The sequence below is a fragment of the Hibiscus syriacus genome, unplaced genomic scaffold, assembly GCF_006381635.1.
Source record: "Hibiscus syriacus cultivar Baekdansim isolate YM2019G1 unplaced genomic scaffold, ASM638163v2 tig00110020_pilon, whole genome shotgun sequence".
In the NCBI taxonomy this organism is placed as follows: Eukaryota; Viridiplantae; Streptophyta; class Magnoliopsida; order Malvales; family Malvaceae; genus Hibiscus; species Hibiscus syriacus.
In genome coordinates, this window is record NW_024062568.1 from 649719 (window position 1) to 672025 (window position 22307).

Genomic DNA, 22307 nt, shown 5'->3' on the forward strand with positions numbered 1-22307 from the left:
CAGATGCAAAAATAAAGAGTCATTAGTTATGCTGATTCCTGACCACCATCTGATGTTACATTGTAGCACATGGTATGTAGTGCATTTGTTCTGTCTTGACATGAGTACAATATGCATTGATAGAAATTTTGAGTTGTTAATTGTCGGTTTTGATGAGCATGTGGTGCAGTGGCAAAAGATTTCTGTTGAAGTGAAGTTTTGGTACTGTGTCTTGGATTTGAACTCTGTACAATTCCTTCCCCTTATCCCCAAAATAAAGTCAGTTTTGATGGGAAAAACAATTATCTCATATGGGGGCCAACGTCTTTTCCAGGAATTTTCTTTAGAGTTTCATTTTCTTTGAAGGGTTTAATGGTACATTGTTTATAAACTGAATCCTGGTTTGGCTGAGAAGCTTTGGGATCCACTACCAAAATTTTCTTAGTTGTTTCAACATGTCTCTTGTTGAATATCTAAGATATTTGATCTACCTTTCGCAACTTAACTATAGGGTTTTCGGTAATGTAAATTTTTTGAGACAATGATGATTGTTTTTCACTTCATTTGTGCTATGTATCTAAACAGTTGTCATGTGTGAAGATATAGGGTGTTTTAAGTGGAACTAACCATTTTGTTTCTGCTTTGACAGAATTTTGATGAACTAGAATCTGTGAAAATGGAAGCTAATGAGCAAATAAGGAAATACAAGGAGTTAAAACTTAAGCTCTGTCTTCTAAAGCTTGCTTACCAAGAAAGAGATGAAGCATGAGACCAGAACTCAACAAGCTGATGCTTACTAGTCCAACTGAAATGGAACTGAAACTCCCCTTATGATTGCACCCCACCTTTCATATTGGGTCTTTTAGAAGCTCTTGAGGACAGCAACCCACATATGCTCCAAGACATTGTATTATCGTGTAAAAGGTTGTTCTAGTCAGCAACAACTTCCTTGCTAATAACAGCCTATCTAAATGAGAGCGATGGTTGGTTTGTCTAAAGGTGATATGACAGTGACATCAGGGTTTCAAAGTGATGCAAAATGTATTTAGGTACATACTCCTTTGCTCTTTAGACACCTACATTGAGTGAATAATACTTGACACATAAAGCGAACAAAGGTATAGTTTAACCACTTAATTTTTTTATTAAACATATATTTAACGCTATTTAAGTTCTAATCTAAAGATAATGTTTCATATAAATTTTCCAGAAATACTTTTGAACAGGAGAAGACAATTTACCAAAGAATAGAACAAAAAATTGTTTTATACATGCATTTCAAGTGGCGAACCCCATGAATTTTGATTATATAATATATGAGATTTACCAACATAAGCTTTCTATGGAAAAACTTGTATTTCATTTCCATTCAAGCAGGATGATGATCCCATATCTCTATTGATGTCATTTACAAGCTCTACCCAAACAAGCAAATCAAAATTTGTAGCACTCGGGCATTCATAATGGATGCTATAACTTGTCATTCCCAGGTTAGTTGCTGCTGACCCGGTGGAACTCACTTCCTTTGGATTCATTTCAACGGCATTGCTATCGCTAACAGGTGAATATGGTTTATTCACTTTCTTCACCACCTCCTGTTTCATTCAAACAAGATTTCACTACCAAAAACTTTTAACAGGGTTATGATCAAGTTAACAACAACTGTGCAAATATTATGTTCCAAGCTTAGAAAACATTACTTGAAAACAGCAAAACAATGTCAAAGCATGAAACCAACGGTGTATTTTAAAACCTTTTTCTTATCCGGCTTCCAGTTCTTTATTATTGCATGTATGTGCATATATTATGATCATTTGATGTCTTCATGAAGACACATGAAATACTCGATGTCTTCTCCATTATATGAGGAAGACATGGCCATGCATGGACATGGACAACGTAAAGGAGAACAACAGAAGACTTGAGTCCATATATTTTCATGAAGATGAAACTTTTCGAACCTTTGATATTGTTTGATAAAACGAACAACGATGGTCGTCACCATCTTGGCAAGATACATCCCCTGATGGAAACGGTACCGATGAATGAGCATTTCTTATGGACTTAACTTGCTTCAATAGCTTATTGAGTCTTGGACCCCAATCCATAAGCGGATTTCTTAGACCTTAAGAACACTTTGGGTTTCCGCCATTGTTGATCAAGTGTCTGTATAGCGTGGCAAAGGGAAGTAAAAAAGTTACATAGAAGAACTTCGAGAAAACCTGTTGACACATACCTCATTCAACTGAATGGCCCAGGGGATATGCACTGCTTACGCTTACAGTGTTAAATAAAATAGTTCGGTAAATTCTGAATAGTAAGAATATAAAATACACGTTGAAAATAAATGCGATTGCCGGGAGTCGAACCCGGATCTATTGCTTGGAAGGCAATTATCCTAACCGTTGGACTACAAACGCTAGTTGATGCTAATTACTATAATTTTCTTATGGATCTATAAGATTCTAGTTAAAAATAATCATGACTAGGAGTCGGGCAATGATGATAATGGTATTATGTCTCATTCATTGAATTTTGATTAAACGTAAAAGGGATAACAAAGACAATGAAATAATGAGTGAAAAATGTAACATGACAATTAAGCTGAGCTTACAAATAGTGAATCTTCATCATTACAAAACCATGCCCACAGTATACTTTATGCACTCTCTTCAACATTCTTATATAAGAAATGCAGTGTCCGCCAAACACAACACTTTCACCTTTGCACATATCAGTACACCCTTTATTGTGTCCTCCAAAGCAGTGCACTGAGGAATACTTCAATCGATTATAAAATACTGCCCCTCTGCTCTACTTGTATGAAGAATTACTGTTATCCAAGACAATATTAACATTTTAACACCGAGGGAAACATAACTATCAAAGTACTAAAATTTACAAACACATTCCAAGACCCAAGAATAACAAGTTCAAGTGATACTTGGGACATATCATCGTTTCCTTTAGTCGATTGTCTGAAATGGAATGAGCGAGCCCGGAAAGCAGCTTGAATTAGAGCAGCTGCATGAGCTGATTTTCTAACAGCAGCTACAGACCCTTTCAATGAGCAATTCTCAACAGAGCATGTGTTATTTTTCATCCTACAAAGCTTTGCCTTCTTCGTGGACTTTGTTTATCAGCCACTCACAAAGCTTTTGCTTTAGCAAATAAAGAATCAATTCCTCTTTAGATTGTATACAATCATTTGCACTTCCTGAGACAATATGCATGCAATTGCTCCAAACGAACTAGCAAGTGTATTTCCTCTTGTGCTCTACTTTTAACGGCCAATCTGTTGCTGCATTTGATATAAAATGGAACACGTACAGGAGCATGAGAAGGAACTCGACAACGAATAACATTGCTCGTCAAAACCTCGGCAGCAACTTCAATGTCAGCAAACATACAGCCCCATTTAGCTGCATCAGAAAGCTCTTTGTTGTGCAAAAGATTTTTCAACAAGTAAAACCTAAAACATAAGAAGCATTCATGGATAAGCACGATTTCATGAAAACAAACGATGCTTTCACGGAACATTACTCGCAAATCATATTTCTGTACGATGCTAAATAGCTGTTCCTGAGAAAGAGAAGGACCGAAGGAGTCGATATCCGACTGCATATGGTGTGATAAACTGGATACTTCCTTGTCATCAGTCTTAGTGTTAAGTGTATTCCATTAATTGAAATCATACATCTGTAGCTCCTGCAGGAGGTCAACTATCAATTGATAAAAAATTAAAATACGTTGAAAATGAAAGTTGCTTGAAGGCAATTATCCTAACCTTTGGCTACAAATGCCAGTTGGTAAGAAAGTCTATATAATTTTTTTTGGAAATAGAAGATGCTAGTTAAAAATCTAGGAGTCGGGCAGTGATGTTATTATTTCTCATTCATTGAATTTTGATTAAAACGTAGAAGGGATGGCAAAAGACAATGAAATAATGAGTAAAAAATGTAATATAACGATTAAACTGCGCTTGAATTTTTAATATTGTTTATTTAATCCCATGTGACATATATATTAATAAAATAATAATAAAAATGTCATATTATATAAAAGTTATTAATAAAATAAATTAGAGTGATTAAAACTTGAAAATTGATTGATTAAATTGAAATTTTTTAAATTTTAGTGATCAAAATAAGAATAAGAAGATAATTGATGATGGATGGTGTAATTTACACTAATATTATATATACATATTGTTCAAGTTTGAATAAGATTTGAGATTTGGTTAATTTTTTATCCAAACTCACATATATTATGTTATTTTTATTTAGTATTTAATAATTATATTTTTAATTTTGTTTAAGATAACAAATTTTTTAATATTTATATTAAAGTATTATAGATTTGAATTTAAATTACAATACATATTAAAATTTAAGAAAAAAATGATATACTAATTTTAAAAGAAGAAAATTAAATTTTATAAAATTAGAAAATAGATCGAATCTGATTGAGTTTAGGTATTGAAATGTGTTATAAACTTAGTTTAGGTATTAAATTTTTGTTTGAGTCCGAATCTTGGTATTGTGAATGGAGAAAATTGAGTTGAAATGATCGCCTCTAATGAACTTTTGTTGTACTTAATCTAGATTAGTCAATCAATAAATTGAAACTCGTGATTATCTCAAAAAAAAACTTAACCCAAACAAAAATTAATGTCATCATTTGGCAAGGAATAACGTATTGCGGAGCCAGCAAACATGGTATATTCTTTCGTCATGAAAACCATATTTCATTCAACAAGCAGAGAAGGGATGCTTGTTCATTCATCACAACAATCCTCTATAAGCAAAGGATTAAGAATCGAATCCTCAAAAAAATCTCTTTTTACGTTTGGAATCACTTTCTGTCTCTGCGTATACTATATATCATATACATACACATACATACATATATATATATATATATATATATATAGCTAACCATGTTTGATACTATTAAGCTGTGTCTAAAACTTCTTTCATACCCAAAATTTGTTCCCATGGCCATGGCTTCTCACGTATCCGACAACGTACAAGGTATCTGTCCTTACATATGTTTCTCTAATCTTTCTGCATATATATATATATATATGTATATATATTGTTGTTGTTGTTGATGAAAGTAGAATTAAATTTGCAGAAGTTGAAAAATCTATATCAGAAGCAGCTCCTTGTCATTACATGCTAAAGATACAGTCATTTTCATTACTTGCAAAGAACGGCATAGAAAAATATGAATCTGCAGAGTTCCAAGCTGGTGGCTACAAATGGTACTTTTGATTGTTAATGGCTGAATTATGGCATATATATGTTTATATGGTAGGCTTAGCCTGTCGTTTTTTTCGTGTGCTCTCACAGGAAACTGATACTGTATCCGAATGGGAACAGAAGCCGAAATGTGAAAGAGCACCTTTCTCTCTACTTGGTTTTCGCCGATGTTGGTTCACTCTTCCGACAGGGTTTGGAGGTCCATGCCGTTTTCCGGTTTTTCTTGCTTGATCAGAGCAAGGATGAGTACTTGTTAGTTCATGGTATTTTAATTCCATGCAGCTTTTCTTTGTCATTTCAACTTTAGAATGTATGTATGTATGTATGAATGTATAGAAGCTGTGGATTTGATTTTGTTATTGTCATGTGGTGCCTATAGATGCCAAGGATAACAACAGGCGGTTTCACAGATTGAAGCATCAATGGGGATTTGATCAGCTCATCCCAATTCGAACGTTTAACGATGTTTCCAACGGGTACCTACTCGACGATACTTGCATGTTCGGAGCTGAAGTGTTTGTTACCAAGGAAACAAGACCGGGACGAGCCGAATGCTTGTCAGTGGTAAAAGATGCCATTAGTTGCAAGCATGTCTGGAGGATTGAAAACTTTTCCAAATTAGATTCAGAATACTTAAAGTCAAATGTGTTCTTTTCTGGTGATCAGAAATGGTATTACATCCATTAAAACGAATACGAATATAGCACATTTTCGGGGTCTACTGCTATATGACATTCCGGAAATGCAGGAAAATACAGCTTTATCCGAAAGAAAGACAGCATGTATCAGGCACTCATATCTCCCTGTATTTGGCTTTGGATGATTCTTCCACTCTTACGGATGGTTCTAAGATATTTGCCGAGTTCACTTTGCGTATCCAGGATCAGCTGCAGAGCAGACACATTGCCGGAAAAGGTATAAAAGCCGAAAAGATTTAGTAACAATCATTTTCATCAAGAATATCATACCAGAATCACAAGTTAAAACTCTGGTTTGTGTTGCAGTTAATCACTGGTTTAGCGAGTCAAGCCAGGAAAGTGGGTGGGCGAAATTCGTCTCGTTGGTGCATTTCCACCGTACCGGCACTGGCTACCTGGTGAAGGATGTCTGTGTAGTGGAAGCTGAGGTGATCGTCCACGCGGTCAGTAGTACATTGTAGATATACCGATTACGAGAAAGAATTCGTATTGAAACGGATTATGACAAGACAACATGTGTACTTTTTATTGGAATTGCTTAGAATTTACAACATGCCTTGTTATTGTAATACAAAACTTGGACAATGAATATTGATTTGGATGATTTTCATATGCAAAACCTCTCTTTATTGGTATACCAGGGAGTGATTTATACAGATATATAAGCAACAGAGACAGATCTGTCTCTACCTCCTTTGGAAATTCAATTTTCCAGTAAAAAAGGCGAAAAGAGAAGCCAATGCAACGGGGAAGATGATGAGAACAACGGCAACCGAACCTAGATACTTATGATGATAACCAAAATAATCTTCTATGAAAGCTGAAACCGTCATGGTTTCTCCTAAAGCCTGTATTTCTTTATCAATATCTCCATACTGCGACATGAATATGGCATTCAGCAACCAAGACGTGGGGGATAAGTAGCATAGCCAGACCCACCAGCACGGCATTTTCTGCAAGAGGCCATTGGTTTTCATTTTATTTCCCGGTTTAAGTTTAAACATGTCGAATGCAGCGAATAGTCATGGCTTACTTACCGGTACTGGAAGATAATACCCGGAGAACAAATTCATGGTGGAGGTAGCAAATGAGCTCACAATGAAAGCCACTTGAACATTGGGTGTTATTGAAACTATCATCATTCCTAAGTAGGTGAAGCATAGCACTGAACACCATATGGTGTAAAATGACCACAATACTTTATTGGCTGACCAGTAATAACCAATCATCGGATATGTGACGATCACGTATAGAAGCGCCGAAGTAAGCATGTATGGGATCTCAATTATGACCTGCAAACTCGAAACCGGAGTCGTTAGCAAAACAAAAATGGAATTTGTACCATAATTGTCTGTCTACTATGGCAATTTCATTGGTGTTTGAGTTTAAACCAGATAATTTTTTAGAGAAGTTTAAACCTGTGCAAATGAGTACGCCCACGGAGTGTACATTCCTGCAAACATTTCCCGGTACATAACTGATCTCTGGATCGAAACGAATGGTAAAACCGATGAGATACTGTTTATGCCGAAGAAGAATATGGCTGCATACATCACACCAAGTGCATTAAACAGGTCCTGTTGGTTTTCTCTGTAAAAACAACATCAAAGGGGATGTTACATCAGTCTTTTGAAGATTTCCCATTCTGAAGCTCATAGTGTTCGGCGTTACTGACATTTTGTCCCCTCGCTGCCAGAACAGTATGCCGAAGATAACACACGAGACAGAGTAGGAAAAAAAACGTGTCAAATTATACGAAGGACTTCTCCAATATGACAAGTGCTGTTTCCACAGGCATGCTTTGAACTGCTCCCAACCATTCTGAGGGAATCGATTCGGAAACCGCAGTTCTTTTGAATCAGGAGGAGGTGAACTCAATTGCTTAACCAACTCTAGATTTTCCCTGTTATAGTAAGATGGAAAAAAGAGTTTTAGCCTATGAAACAAGTGTAGCTGGTGGCCGAAAATCTGGCTACTGCAGTTGAGACAGTTTTATCCTACGTCTAGGATTTGTAGTTGTATTTGTACGTACCGAAACAAAGAGGATCTCTTATAAATATCAGCAAAATCTACGTCAGTTTGAGCCTCTGCAGATTGAGAAGTAATTTCCAACATCCATGTCGCTGGATTATAATCGTCTTTAATCTTCGGCACTCCAGGGATGTTCTAAAGCATTACATAGAAACAATTAACGATAATATGCTTGCAAAAGAACTACTTTTCTGTATGAGATCATAATACTGCGAACCATCATATTATTCATAATAATTCCACAAGTAAACTGACCTGAAAGTACTCAATAACTCGACTGGACTGCTGACCGAGCGGTCCAGAGTAGATAATGCTCCCTCCGGTTTTCATTAAGATCAACTGCCATGCCATGAGAGCAAGACAAAAGTGAGGGGTTTCTCTTTTCTTTTGGTCCCTTTTGGATTCAACACAGGAAAAAATGTGTATCATATTTTTCTACCTCGTCGAATGCCTCGAATATGTGAATGCTAGGTTGGTGGATGGTGCAAACAACGGTTCTTCCGGTTTCGACTACGTTCTTCACCGCTCTCATAACAATTGCTGCTGCTTTTGCATCTAGACCCGAAGTTGGTTCATCCATAAACATGATGGATGGATTGGCAACGAGCTCTACAGCTATAGTCAGCCTCTTACGCTGCTCGGTAGACAACCCATTGACTCCAGCTATGCCTACTATCGAATCTTTGATTTCTTCGAGCTCTATGGTTTCAAGTACTTCATTTATGAAGTTCTGCAGGAAAGAAAAAGAGAAAAGAAAATGATAACGAAGAACTATTATCTCAACTAACGTATTGACCAAGAAAGGTGCCTGCCGTACATCTTTAGTTTTCGAATCGATATAAGATGGAAGACGCAACCAAGCGGAATACATCAGCGATTCCTCGACGGTGAGATGGGGAGAATGTATATCAGTTTGCTCACAGTAGCCTGATACTCTGGCAAATGCATTTTGAACCTTGAGGTACCCACCAATTCTAATCTCTCCTTCGATGGTACCCCCGGTTTTCCTTCCGGAAAGAACATCCATAAGAGTTGTTTTACCTGCTCCACTGACACCCATCAATGCTGTCAAAATGCCAGGCTGGAATGCTCCCGTAATGTCCGACAGAAGCTGCACCCTTTTGTGCTTAAAACCCTGAAACAAGAATTGACAACTTCATTGGAGTTAAAACTGTATATGAAGAATTTACATCTACATGAATGAAACTAGCTGTAGGATTATGATTGTTACCACAGGGACATTCACATAGTACTTCACGTCCCGGAATGCGACCGTTAGGGGCTGGAATGGCAAAGCCATTTTGCCTGTAGGGAACAAAATTTTACGTTCGGAACACATTTGAATGTTCAAGTTAAAGGGATCAATGTTCTCACCTTCTGTAGATACTGCAATATTTTCAGACTCAATGAAGATTTTGCTTTCTTTCTGTATACTTTCATCTTTGTTATCTTCTTCAAGTCCTTGAAGTTGAGAGTATCTCTCGAACGAAACTATAGCACGAGTCTTTCCTGGAGCTGAACTTCATCAATGTATCTATTAGCCCGAAATATATAATTTTGCTTTTAAAAAGGACCTTCCAACAGCAGTTGAAGTAAACTTACGCTTCAAGAAAGTCAAAGCCAAAGTAAAAATGACATTGAAAAGCACTGTTAATCCGAACAAAACTGAGACGGATAACCAGTAAAAGTAGCCATCGTAGTTCAATCCACGGCTTTCTAGGGTTTGTTGTCCAATGCTTGTGTTTCCGGACTCAACCTATGAACAAAATTAAACAAGTTAAGAAACAATATATCATTGTTTTTGCCTAATGAATGAATCATTGATAAGTCTCCTCTAATGTACAAAGCAGCACTTGTAAGTAGCTAGAAGTGTCTTCTCGAAAGAAATTGAAAAGAAAAATGTTGAAGAGGAAGCAAGCAACAACCACTGCAACTTATTGAGCAGTCGGTTTTACCTTTTCCCACCGAGGAGCAAGAAGTTCGTTCAATGTCAAGCCTATCTCCCCATATGACATAGGATTTAGCCAAAATCCCCATTTTAACCAGGAAGGCATAGATGCTGCAGCCATATAAGGTGAAAAAGATTGTAAAGAAAAACAATTGGCTTATCTAAGCAAATGAATTTCAACATATGAATTGGTGGAGAGTACGTTCTGCGACAATGAAGCCACCAAAGGATGTAATCGTCAATAGTACAAGAGTACCAGCGGTTGTCGAAGCAACTATCGTTTGGGACAATGAAGCAATTACACGGAACATGGACATTCCTGTTAGGTGCAGACCGAAGCATACAAGGAACTGCAAAAAGAACCTAAGAGAAGCATACATGATATACTTCAGATGAGACAAACATATATGTGTGTGTATAACAAAGTTTCCATATGTGCAGATCTCACCTTCCGACCTCAGGGCTGTAACCGATGCTATAATAGGTGAGAGCAGTCAATAAAAAGGATTCCATTAACGAAAGCGGAACTTTTAGGATTGCTGCAGGAATTGCGTAAGCCCATGCAGGATAGAAGCAAAGCTCTCTCTGTTTGTAGAACACATCGAGTCTTGATACGGTCATGCTCAGTTCCGGAAATGCATCAACAAATAGTATAATGATAGTGAAAAAGAGAGCACCCGCATAATAATTCACATGGATGATGTCAACAGCCATTTGAGTGCGTAGGAAAACCGACAAAGTCATTGAACCAATCATGAGAAGCTGCAGAGGAAAACAATCCAACGATAACGATTTCAGCTATGAAGGATATACATGAAAGTTGATCAGATGTGATGAAACCTGTTGTCAGTTACCTGTACGGACTTGAACACATACAGAAAAGCATTCCTCTTCATTAGCAGGAATTCCCTCGTCGAGCAAGCTTTAAACAGTTCCCATTTACTTAGCGAATACCTTTTAAAGGAAAGCGAATCTCGGCCACTTTGAGTCTTTTCAAATGGCTCCGAGAGTTCCTTATCTAGATTCAGGCCGATTTCACATTCTTTAAACTTTTGGATGAATTGATTAACAGAAACATAGCTGTAAGGTAGTTCCTTACGGTACCAATACTGTGCTTGGTCTTTCCTAGAGATTACCTGCAGCAGATAAAATGAATAACTACTTAAGATACCAATGAGGATATCGAGACAATGACGTCGACAACTACGAGCGTTGCAGTAGGCATACCTCCTGAATGAAGTCGGCAATTCCTTTCCTTTCTAGGCACCTAAACCCGCAATCCTCGAAGAATTTGCAAATATAAGTGCGAGGGCCGTGATACACAACTTTCCCTTCTGCCATCAGAATAACATCATCGAAGAGCTCGAAGATCTCTGGTGCAGGTTGAAGAAGTGAAATCAATGCGGTAGCGTCGGTATGATGAACCAAATGTTGAAGACAGGAAACAACCTGGAAACTGGTAGAACTATCAAGGCCATTCGATATTTCGTCCATGAACAAAGCCTTTGTTGGACCAACAATCATCTCTCCTGCAATTAAAAGAAAAATCCAGTTCTATCTGTCCCTATCCGAGTCTAAATGGCACAAATTTAGCAAGTCTACTGTCAAACATACACTACCTGTTGTCAATCTCCTTTTTTCACCACCTGAGACACCTCTTCTAATGGCATCACCAACTCTTGTGTTATCACAGTTGTCAAGTCCAAGAATCTGAAGAAAAAGCGGCGTGAATCCATGTTTCGAGATGGTATTCTTCCCTTTAAATAAAAACTAGTGATTACCTTCAGAATATAATCTGTTTGAAGGGTACTTTCCATACCTTCAACTGATATCGCCTGTAAGAAACGATAACAGTTTAGTCCACAAAATATTATGCTAAAGAATGGACGAGCACTTCCGTTAATTAGAGTATTGAAGATAAAATAGAATGCTAAACAGAAACCTTCATGTAGGCATCTATGTCGGGATTCGGAACTATCCCCGCATGCTTCTCTCTTTGGCTGATTTCCTTCATGATTTCTTAATAATCATAAAAAAGAAAAATTAGAAAATACAAAATAAAAACATGTAACGTGTGTTAGAATCGCCATTTATATTGGGCACTTACCGGCTCTGCTACCTATACCCTGAAAGCGAGCAGAAAAATCAAGCGTCTCCCTCACCGTCATCTCTGGAGTATGCAGATCATATTGGCTAATGTAAGCCGAGGTTTTTTGAGGATTGAACTCGTCCAGTCGATAGCCGTTGTAAGTTATTTCCCCCGAAACCTTTGCAGAATAAAATTATAAGAAGCCTGTGATAGCTTAGCAATTAAGAAATCAAGCTGCAGCAAGTTGTGGCATGCAGTGCAGTAGTCTCGGTCATGGATGTCACCTTGAGAGTTTGGCTTAATTTCCCGGCAAGCGCAAGCAAGAATGTACTTTTGCCGCTTCCAGGAGGGCCGAGCAATAAAGTCATCCTAGATGGAAGGGAATCGAAACAGAACTTCAGTCAACCTAGTCCCAATATATAAAACAGGAGGATTTATTCTCTTGTGTTGCTTGATGTGCAAGGTTTCCTCCCTCTCTTCGTAGCTCGTTATTAAATGAATATTTCATAGGTCTACCTTCCGGGTTTCACGATGCCGCTGACGTCTTTTAGGATGCTTATCTCGGCCTCTTGTTTCGAGCCTAATAGATTGGCTATACCCTGTCATAACAATAGAAACTAGAAAGCATTAACAGATTAAACTGAAAACAAATACTGTAGAAATGCTATAAAATGGTGATCTGCTCCAGGAATCTATGCAATTAACGAGCGGCGGTACTTACGGAAAAGGCGGCTTTCATGGCATTCCAGAGCGTGGGAAGGGGTTTGCCATGAACCAACTGGCATTCAGCTTGAACACTCAGATTTTTATATCTCACTTCCACAGAAGGAAGCTGCACCCCAACCCTGCAAAGTAAAACAAACTATGAATCTGATTCGAGTACTCATCAATGTACTAGGCAATTAATTAAGAGTCACCTTTCAATTCTGTGTCTAAGTTTTTCCAACAAACGCAGGTTATCATCCGGAACGTGTTTCACAAGCTTCTCCACTAGAAAATGCCGCTCAACAGGTCGGAGTTCGGTGACATTAACAAGTCTTTTTCTTCTGATATTCCCCATAGCGTCTGCTTTTCCGTCCGACACTTTGTCATCAAAAAGAGCCGTGGTGATCCGTTCAGACGTTGGTAGCCTCTCAATCGCAGCCCATTGGGACTCATATTCATCACCTTCATCATCATCATAACCATAAGAAGTCAGAGAACGTAAACTGGACACTTCACTTACGTTGCTCGTTCCAACATCGGATAACTCGATTCTCACGGATTGCATCTCGTCTGAACCAGCCGGTATGGGACGATGAAGCAAAGGGTTGAAAACAAACGTAGCGGTAAGAGACGCGGAGAGGTGCATATGTAGTATGAAAGGTGGAAGGTAACGATACGTTACATTCAAAGACAGGAACATCCAAAAGTGTAGCGATGAGCCTTATGCATCAAGGAATCATGGTCTTGAAAATGGATCCGATAGTGGAGTCAAACAAGAGCACAAGACAAGGTGCCATAAATTGCAAGGGTATTTTGTTTATTGCTTTCGGACATTGTACGGTAGGGGGAAGGGGAAGTAACATCGGTGGATGAGTGGAGTGTTGTCATTCCTAAAAGTCACGGGTTTGAGTAATTTCGTCTGCAAAGCGTATATACATTATCAATGGTTAATAAAAATTTTAAACAAATATTACCTTGTAATCAATCACTATTCCAAATAATAATAATAATATACCTTTTGAAGATTTAATTTATATTTTATCCTTGAAATAATGTGTAGTATATTTAACTAAAACGGTAAGAATTAATATTTGATGCAATGATGATGAATATTTCTAGAGATATTATTTAGTTTCACAGTCTTATATATTTTAACCCTAAACCGTAAAATACTAAATTATAATTTCTAAATTCTAAAAGTTAAAACCTATACAATACTCAATATTTTTTTATGAATTTGAAATGATAAGGAAATATTTGTCTAGAATTTTCTTAGTTAATTGACAATTAACTCACACACGTCCTATAGACACACCTGCTCAAATTCGAAATCTCTAAGGAGAACAATATTCTCTATTACCACTGAAATCTCTTAATGGATTCTACCCATAGCATTCAAATATAGGTAAGATTGTAGAGTTAAAGTTTACATTGTGTATCGATTTTTTTTATAATTTTATACCTCGAATCAGATAATGACATGATTTTTTTGTGGTTAATACAAAAGAGGAAATTGTCTTGTAAATCTAATTGTAGCGACATCCTCGCTAAAGTTAGAGAAAATCAAACACAATTAAGTCCCCATACTTTTCAACTGCTAGACATCCGCTACCTTATTCTATTTCAGTCTGACATATCTCGGTTTCACCTCCTAATTTTTGTCGAAAAAGCACATGAAAAAATTCTATGATGAGATAGGAGTATGTTAGACTTGCATGTGAGAAAACTGTAAATATCTGCATTATCATTTCCAGTTCAACTTTCTTATAGTCTAATCTTCATACATGCTATAATATATCATTAACTACTCGTAACTCTACCATTATAATTGAGTATTGTCTCAAATTACGTGGGAAATCAAATATGCAATAGCCATGAATGACATATGGTTAATAAAACTTTAAAAAAGTAGAAACAAACGAGTAAGGGTGGAAGCACAGAACAAGGTGGCATGCATTGAGAGGGTACTTTGTCTTGTATTTGTTTGTTAGGACAGACATCGTAAGGGTGGAGGAACAAGGACATAAGTGTGCGGTTGGAAGAGGAGGAATGAAGTCTTCGGCAAGAAAACAAATCCCTGATTACATTACATTTATTTATTAGGTTGGTTTGGTTTCATTGCTTTGGCATCGTTGTTGAGAAAACCCAACATGAGGTTGAATCAGTTAAACCTACCCATCAATCCAGTCCGACTTTGTAATCGTCGGCAGCCGCTGTCACTTGCAAAAATCACTATGGCTTTCTATTTTGCACTGATACGGACACAAATACGAGGGCAGATACAGGAAGGTGAAACGATAATTTCCAAAATTATCTGATACAGATACAACAAGCATACAATAAATATAAATAACTTTTAAAATTTGTAATTATTATAAAATCACATATTAAACATATATTTTATTTTCTGCGTGCACAATTTTTACTAAAATGAGCATATCTTGAATTCTCGACATCGGATTGAGGCATTTTAAGATACACTAAAAAGGTAACTAAAAGACGATTCATACCTAAAAAGATATCTCAACCCATAAATGCATATATCTTATCCTGAAATTTGTCGTAAATCAGCTAATATTCTAAGTTTCGAAACCAACTTCAATTTCTTATTCAAAATCATTTTTTAAGTTAAATATAAAAAATAACTATAGGTACGCACGTGAAGATCAAATATCGTCTCTGATACATCTTTGAAAATCCCTCCGACATATCCAAATAATTCTAATTGTACCCCTTCAAAATGGGATGTCCCCGTCCGTACCCATCTCATAGACATATTAGGTACTTGAAACAGCATCGGGTTGGCGTACCCGTGAAACATAGATGGCTTCAACACTCCATAGTTATGGCATTGTACATTCTTGGATCATGATCAGAAAAGACACCCACAGCACATGGTAGTAAATGAAAGTAAGAAAATTACATCTCTGAGATTCCACAAATTCAAGCTGACATATTTTAAGCAACTTAAACCATCTCCTAAAGTCCATAGTTACCACTATTTATGATAACTTTGTACAAAAAATAAAGATACCTGCAAGCTTCCATCTAAACATCAATGAACCCAAATGATTTCAGTCGCAGAAAACAAATAGGGGAGGCAGTAATCAAACCATCCATTCTGGAAAGCAAATGCAGCGGCTGATCGATCAGTGACTGAATTCATAAAGATTGCGATCGCATAAAAGGATCAGTTACGCTTCTCTGACTCGGTCATGGACAAAATACAGCAGCACCGCTATTGGTTCCATCAAAGTGTTCTACTGAGGTTGTAGGCAACCATTATTAAGCAACTCCTGTTTTAGTAGCTCCAAATCAAAGATCTTGTCGTTCATATCTTCCTTTCTATATGCATCCATTAAAATGGAGAAGGTTAACTCGTTCGGTTGGCATTGCTTATCTTTCATTCGATTAAAAACTCTCTCCATTTCCATCAAATCTTCTGCCTTCGCGCACGCAGATATTACGGCATTGTAGAATGAGGTATTTTCGGGTATCTCAAACTTGGCAGCCAACCGAACAGTGCTAATAACTTTATGAAAGAGACCAGCATTGGCATATCCATTGATTAGGCAGCAAAAGGTCTTGGTGTCTGCTTTCATCCCTTCACCACGCATTTGGTCGAATGTGTACTCCATGTGTTTCGCATCCCCAGCATCCGCAAATGCCTCGATGACATTGTTGTAAGTAGAGGTTGTCCATGGAAATTGAAGCTTACGCATGTATTCCATCACGGATGACATTTTATCGTACATTCTTTTCTTCCCGTAAGCACCGATCAAGATATTGAAAGAGCGTGTTTCCGGCTCAATTCCGAAATTCCGGAATTTCTCGTACCATCTCTCCATCATATCAATCTGCCCCTTGTTACCAAACACACTGAGGATAATGTTCATTGTCCATACATCAGGCTTGCATGCCGAGCTCTCCAACATGCCAGATAACACTTTCTCCATCTGATCAAATTTCCCAGCCTTACCATATCCACTTAACACTATGTTCTGAGTAACCGTATTTGGCATAATCAACCGCTCATCCATTTCCCCATACAGAGACTCGACCAAGTCGAATCGGGAGGCATCGACACACGCCTTAATCAAGGTACTGTAAGTGAACACATCAGGCTGGCAAGTAGGAAGCGTTTTCATTCGATCAAGCGTTGAGAATGCCTCGTCAACAAGATCGTTCCGACAATAAGCCGCGAGCAACGCAGTGTAAAGCTCGGGAGTCGGTTCACATCCTTCTTCAATCATTTCATCAAACAACTGGCGTGCACGGTAGGGTTGCCCGGATTTCCCTAAAAGGACAAGAAGTTTCATATAGGTGCCTTCTTTCGGTTGATAAAAGGGTTGTTCTCTAAGCATCTCAAACACCTGAACGACAAAACCGGCTACCTTAAAACGCTAAAAGATAACGAGAAATCGAAGGAGAAAGACGAGAAGTAGAGAGAGAGAGAGAGATACCTCGAGAGCTTGAAGCCACTGCTTCTTGAGGATGCATTCGGACAAGGTCTCGGTGACGGTGGAGACCCAGGCCTTGGCGTTGTTCTTGCGGTCGAGTTTCTTCTTCAGGTTCTTGAGGGGTGGGTTCCTCGAAGACCCGGGAATAGAATGGCGTGATAAGCCTGGGTATTCTCCTTCTTTCCAGAATTTTTGCTTCTTCTTATCTGAAACAGCACCGCCGGCGAGTGCTGATGAAACAATGATGGAGTTTGGGAGATGGGGTTTGGCCTTGGAGATGGTTTCTGGACGTGGAAGAGCAGAGGAGACCAGAGAAGAAGAGAAGGAAAGGGACACTGACGATGATGCCATGAGACTAAAGTGTGGATCTTTTCAACACCAAATCAACCAGCAAGCAGCAGTTCAGCTTGAATCTGCCAAAATAATCTTCTCAATTGCTGATATCTAGTAAAAGAACAGGATAAATATTAGAGATTCCAGTATCTCAACTTTATGGCCTAATGTCTCCCTCAGTCCCTGTAGTCTTAGTTCATTTGAAATTTCACCATAAAAATTAAGAAATTTAGTTTGAACTTAAAATGATCAACATTTATATATATGCACTTTAATTTAGTATGTCTAATACAATAAAAATTCAATCGACGACGACGTCAGATTTGATAAAATCAATAATATTTAAAACCTAATATAACGTTGGACTTGATAAAATTAAAGGTATATTATATATAGAGAAAATAACCTCAGTGACCAAAAATCTCATATAATATACGATTTTAACCAACTTTTTCCAGATTTGCCAAAATGACCAACAAAATCGCAATGCGATCGCTAATTCGCAACGCGATCTCCATTATCGCAAATTCGCGTTGCATTTTCGCAATGTGATAGTTGAAAATCGCGTTGCGATGGTCTACAGTATCGTTGCGATTTTCCCAATTCGCAATGCGAATAAGTAAATCGCAACGCGAATTGGGAAAATAGCAATGCGAATAAGTAAATCGCAACGCGAATTGGGAAAATCGCAATGCGATACTGACTATCGCAATGCGATAATAAAAAATCGCAACGAGATACTTACTTTCGCAACGCGATACTGACTTTCGCAACGCGATAATACATAATCGCAATGCGATTTTCAAAGCGCCATTAGTATCCTGGCCAAGTATTTTATTTTTAAATTCCAAACATGAATATAAATATATTGGAACACTTAACTGTCCACAGTATATCCCGTAATCGCAACTCATAACCTAAAACCTAAAATCACAACTCAGTCCCATCTCCATCTCTCACTCTCTCACCCATCTCCGACGAAATCCGTCCCCATCTCCGGCGAAATCCGTCTATCTAAATCTCTCAGAGCCACCCTCACAATCAGAAATGGAAAATCAACCAAATCAACCAACGAGGGTTAGTTTTTTTAATTATTTTCTTTTTGAAATTTTTGCATTATTATTAGGTTTTTCATATTGAAATTGATGATAAGTTTACTGGTAATTTCAATAATAGATTAACCATTTCACTTAGATTGCTTATTAAATCAACCAAGAATCGCAACGCGAAATGCAAATCGCAACGCGATTTTAGTTTCGCGTTGCGATTCTCTCGTTGCGATAGTCATTTTCGTGTTGCGATTTTCATTTTCAGAAACTATTCTTCTTCTGCAAATTGAAACTTGAATGAATTGCATTACTTCAACCAAAAAACAAAGACAAATACGAAATTCACAGTGTTGCATATTTAAGTTTGAAGAATAAACTACTACTATTTATGTTTATTATTGTTTTTGGTATATCTTCACAGTGTAGTTTTTGGTATATCTAATTTAGTATGTTTATTGTTTTTGTAGAACTTTTATTCGGCTCAATTGACCTTGAGAAATAAAGTCAGCCTGGCCAAAACAATTGCGTCGAAGCTTTCACCTGCACAAAGAAAAATGTTTGAGGATACATGCTTTGGGCCATGGCTGAAAGTACAACATCCCGGTGGAGATGCGATGTTGACACACCTGTTTCTTCAAACCATGACTAGAGATCTACCAGAGACTATACAACGTCGTGATGAAGAGATATGGTTTGATTTTCCACCGGCGTATACGTGTTTTGGGCGGGAGGAGTTTTGCTTAATCACCGGTCTACGCTTCGGACACGATGATGTAGGTCGGTACACTAGACACATTACCCGCCCATCATGGCTATCCCGGGTTTTTTCCTGAGCTGGAGAGGCCGAGTCTACACGTAGAAGACCTGACAAGATTTTTGAATAATAAAGATGGTTTTACTCGGATGGATGACGTCGACGTTGTCCGAGTATGCCTTCTAATTCTTTTGCATGCCGGCTTTTTAGGCAGAGAGGCCAGACAACCTATTCCAAATGATCTAATCAAATTGGTAGAAGACCTAAATACGTGGAACCTGTTTCCGTGGGGCTCGTATTTATGGAAAGCTACATGGAATAAGTTATCGTCTGCCTTGGATGATCGAAAAAGTTTGCATGGCGATGGTTCCAAATACACTTTGACAGGCTTTATTTGGGCCTTTAAGGTAAGAATTTTTATATAATGTTTCCAAAATTATAAGTAATTATTTAACAATTACTAATGTTTGTTATTATATTGTTTGTAGATTTGGATATTTGAGGCCTTTCCCGCCATGAAGACATATGCAATAAAAACTTCAAATAATATTCCCAGGGCTATTTCCTGGAAGAGGAAACGAACCTTGCAATGGGAAGATTTACTACGGTATACGACAATAAATAATGTAAGTTAACATAAATACTACCATATGTTTATAAACAAGTTATTACTAGTACACATTTAACTTTGTTTGAGCTTTTATATTGTTAGGAGGCCAACACTCCTCTACAGAGGCTGACACCCACGGAAGCTGAGCTTGCCACTGATTGGTGGCAAGCTAGTAAGCGTTTTTTTGATGGAACGGTTGATGAGAAGCCTCCACTTCGGGAGCCATCACCTCGCCCAGAGCTATCACCTCACCCAGAGCCATCATCTGATCGACCCGGCTATACACCTCCACAACGACAGCCATCACCTATTATGTCACATCATCGAGCCTCTTCTCCACCATCACCGCAAGATAGGCGACCGGCAAAGATGCCACGACGTTTATCTCCCTGTTCTCCACCTCCACCTCAACGGGATGAGTTAGGGGAGTTACGTGATGAGGTCAATGCCTTGCGTAAGGAGGTCGGTACTTTACGCAAAGACGATGGTGCATGGCGTGTTGAGGTGTCTACATTACGCGGTGAGGTAGCCGCTCTACGTGAGATGGTAGCATCGTTGCAGAATGAGGTTCATACTCTACGCAACGAGGTAAGTTTAAGATTTTTCATACTCGTAATTCATTCGGTTGCTGCCAATCTGTTTTTGTTAGTATTTGTTTTTGGTTTTGTTTTTGTCTTTTGGTTGAAGTAATGCAATCCATTCAAGTTTCAATTTGCAGAAGAAGAATAGTTTACTTTCGCAACACGAAAATGACTATCGCAATGCGGAAATGGCTATCGCAATGCGAAATGAAAATCGCAACGACAAAATCGCAATGCGAAATGAAATCGCAACGACAAAAGCGCAACGCGAAATGAAAATCGCAATGCGATTTGTGTTTCGCGTTGCGATTTTGTCGTTGCGATTTCATTTCGCGTTGCGATTTTGTCGTTGCGATTTTCATTTCGCATTGCGATAGCCATTTCCGCGTTGCGATTTTAAGTTTCGTGTTGCGAAAGTAAACTATTCTTCTTCTGGAATGTTTATATATGTTGTCCTTTTAAATATTTATATAAGTGCTTACTTCTGGAATGTTATCTGAGCATTTTGTGAACTATGATAGAATAATGATTTGGGTGAATACAATGCTAGTTTGAAACATATGTGTCTTTGTTTAATATCATGTCTGTTTATTTACTGATTTATGTATTAATTTTTTTTAGCGACCCGATAAGGTGGATGCTTTACGTCGGGTTTTCCTTGCACGACGGAGTTCACGCATCAGACGGCGTGGACGTGCTATTACGTCTCCGTTCACCCCAATGGTGCGAAGACTCCGCAAGAAGAAGCCCGACTCACCGGTCATCCCTCAAGAGTCCCCTCCAATCGTTCAAGAGGCCCCTATTCTCCCTCAAGATTCCCCCCACCGTTCAAGAGGCCACTGTCATCGTTGAAGAGGTCCCTCCCACCATTCCAGAGCTCGATTCACATGGGGTAATATATCGAAGTATTGAGAAACCCCCACCGGTTCCGGACATGATGGATGAGAGTTGGCTCTCGTATGAGTTACCGGCTAGTACCCTTCCGGTATCTGAAGTGGAGAGGAGACAACTACCGGAAACAATTGTGGATAATACCCTTTGGGCTAAGACCGCAGTTGATTTTTATCTACATGAGCGGAGCCAAGGGTGTTACACTGACATCAGCAAACTCAACGATGAAATGTTTTTGTTGCTTGATCGGTCTTGGTGGGGTGTGCTATTAGGGGTTGAAGACAGTGGCTATTTGGATGGGGAGGTAAGATTATATTTATCTTATATATGATTTTGATTAATTTGTTTAAAAATTAATGTAATTCACTGATATATGTATTTTTTTGTAAAACAGCATATCGATGCGTGGGTGTCACGTCTACTAATAATAAGGAAGCTTAGGAAAAATAAAAAAAAATCGCTATATACAATAATGCCGACGGCTTTTCACGCAGTTCACTTGAAGAATCAACGAGATGAATCATTTTTGTTGGGCAATGGACAAGCTAAACTTTATCCTGCATGGTGGGAGGTCGATAAGGTTAGTGTTAATTTTTTAAATTTTTTAAAGGTGTTAATAAATAAGTGCGCAAATAAATGAATTATTACTTATGATCGCAGGTGTTTATCCCTGTTTTGGAACATCGTCACTGGCTTCTCGTCCAACTTCAGCTCCCATCCCTGAAGATAATAGTGTATGACAGCATGATCAATTACATATCACTGTCTGATTTGAGAGATATTTTCAAGGGATGGAGCTCTCATTTGGCTAAATTCTTGGATGGGATTAAGTATTGGAGTCATTCTGGACACAAGAAGCCAAAGAAGTTCAATGTCACAGTTGTCAGAGACGAGACCGTGCCACAGCAATCGCCG

The 22307-nt window shown here is 38.1% G+C and overlaps 3 protein-coding genes and 1 non-coding gene across 4 annotated transcripts; 1 reads left to right on the top strand and 3 right to left on the bottom strand.

Annotated features, from left to right (window-relative positions):
• Positions 1 to 2327: 2327 nt before the first annotated feature.
• On the bottom strand, positions 2328 to 2399 carry TRNAG-UCC. The gene has a single exon. It is a non-coding gene; the product is annotated as a tRNA-Gly (tRNA).
• A 2426-nt stretch (positions 2400 to 4825) lies between these two features.
• LOC120213102 (MATH domain and coiled-coil domain-containing protein At3g58370-like) lies at positions 4826 to 6405 on the top strand. Its single transcript, XM_039211248.1, has 6 exons — positions 4826 to 5012; positions 5116 to 5245; positions 5334 to 5506; positions 5623 to 5914; positions 5992 to 6158; positions 6248 to 6405. Exons 1-6 carry the CDS (start codon positions 4919 to 4921, stop codon positions 6400 to 6402), a joined length of 1011 nt encoding a protein of 336 aa, XP_039067179.1. The 5' UTR covers positions 4826 to 4918; the 3' UTR covers positions 6403 to 6405.
• Positions 6406 to 6567: 162 nt separating this feature from the next.
• Positions 6568 to 13292, bottom strand: LOC120213101 (pleiotropic drug resistance protein 3-like). Its single transcript, XM_039211247.1, has 24 exons — positions 12927 to 13292; positions 12731 to 12854; positions 12526 to 12608; positions 12294 to 12378; positions 12028 to 12187; positions 11863 to 11939; positions 11702 to 11755; positions 11540 to 11630; positions 11148 to 11449; positions 10775 to 11056; positions 10369 to 10682; positions 10123 to 10283; positions 9928 to 10031; positions 9575 to 9728; positions 9347 to 9487; positions 9204 to 9277; positions 8790 to 9107; positions 8412 to 8702; positions 8228 to 8311; positions 7974 to 8107; positions 7617 to 7844; positions 7360 to 7531; positions 6979 to 7233; positions 6568 to 6894 (listed from the first exon to the last, which is right to left on the bottom strand). The coding sequence occupies exons 1-24, from the start codon at positions 13277 to 13279 to the stop codon at positions 6628 to 6630; spliced, it is 4308 nt and encodes a 1435-aa protein (XP_039067178.1). The 5' UTR covers positions 13280 to 13292; the 3' UTR covers positions 6568 to 6627.
• Positions 13293 to 15642: 2350 nt separating this feature from the next.
• On the bottom strand, positions 15643 to 17590 carry LOC120213103 (pentatricopeptide repeat-containing protein At3g06430, chloroplastic-like). The gene is made up of 2 exons (XM_039211250.1): positions 17178 to 17590; positions 15643 to 17087 (listed from the first exon to the last, which is right to left on the bottom strand). Exons 1-2 carry the CDS (start codon positions 17523 to 17525, stop codon positions 15975 to 15977), a joined length of 1461 nt encoding a protein of 486 aa, XP_039067181.1. The 5' UTR covers positions 17526 to 17590; the 3' UTR covers positions 15643 to 15974.
• Between the last annotated feature and the right edge of the window lie 4717 nt (positions 17591 to 22307).

Coding starts and splice junctions, on each gene's coding strand:
- LOC120213102 (XM_039211248.1), top strand. CDS start 4,919: ATGTTTGATACTATTAAGCTGTGTCTAAAACTTCTTTCATACCCAAAA. Junction 5,246..5,333: donor CAAGCTGGTGGCTACAAATG/GTACTTTTGATT, acceptor GTGCTCTCACAG/GAAACTGATACTGTATCCGA. Junction 5,507..5,622: donor TGAGTACTTGTTAGTTCATG/GTATTTTAATTC, acceptor TGGTGCCTATAG/ATGCCAAGGATAACAACAGG.
- LOC120213101 (XM_039211247.1), bottom strand. CDS start 13,279: ATGCAATCCGTGAGAATCGAGTTATCCGATGTTGGAACGAGCAACGTA. Junction 11,450..11,539: donor AAAAAGGAGATTGACAACAG/GTAGTGTATGTT, acceptor TTTTAATTGCAG/GAGAGATGATTGTTGGTCCA. Junction 8,108..8,227: donor GAGTTATTGAGTACTTTCAG/GTCAGTTTACTT, acceptor GTAATGCTTTAG/AACATCCCTGGAGTGCCGAA.
- LOC120213103 (XM_039211250.1), bottom strand. CDS start 17,525: ATGGCATCATCGTCAGTGTCCCTTTCCTTCTCTTCTTCTCTGGTCTCC. Junction 17,088..17,177: donor AGTGGCTTCAAGCTCTCGAG/GTATCTCTCTCT, acceptor TTTGTCGTTCAG/GTGTTTGAGATGCTTAGAGA.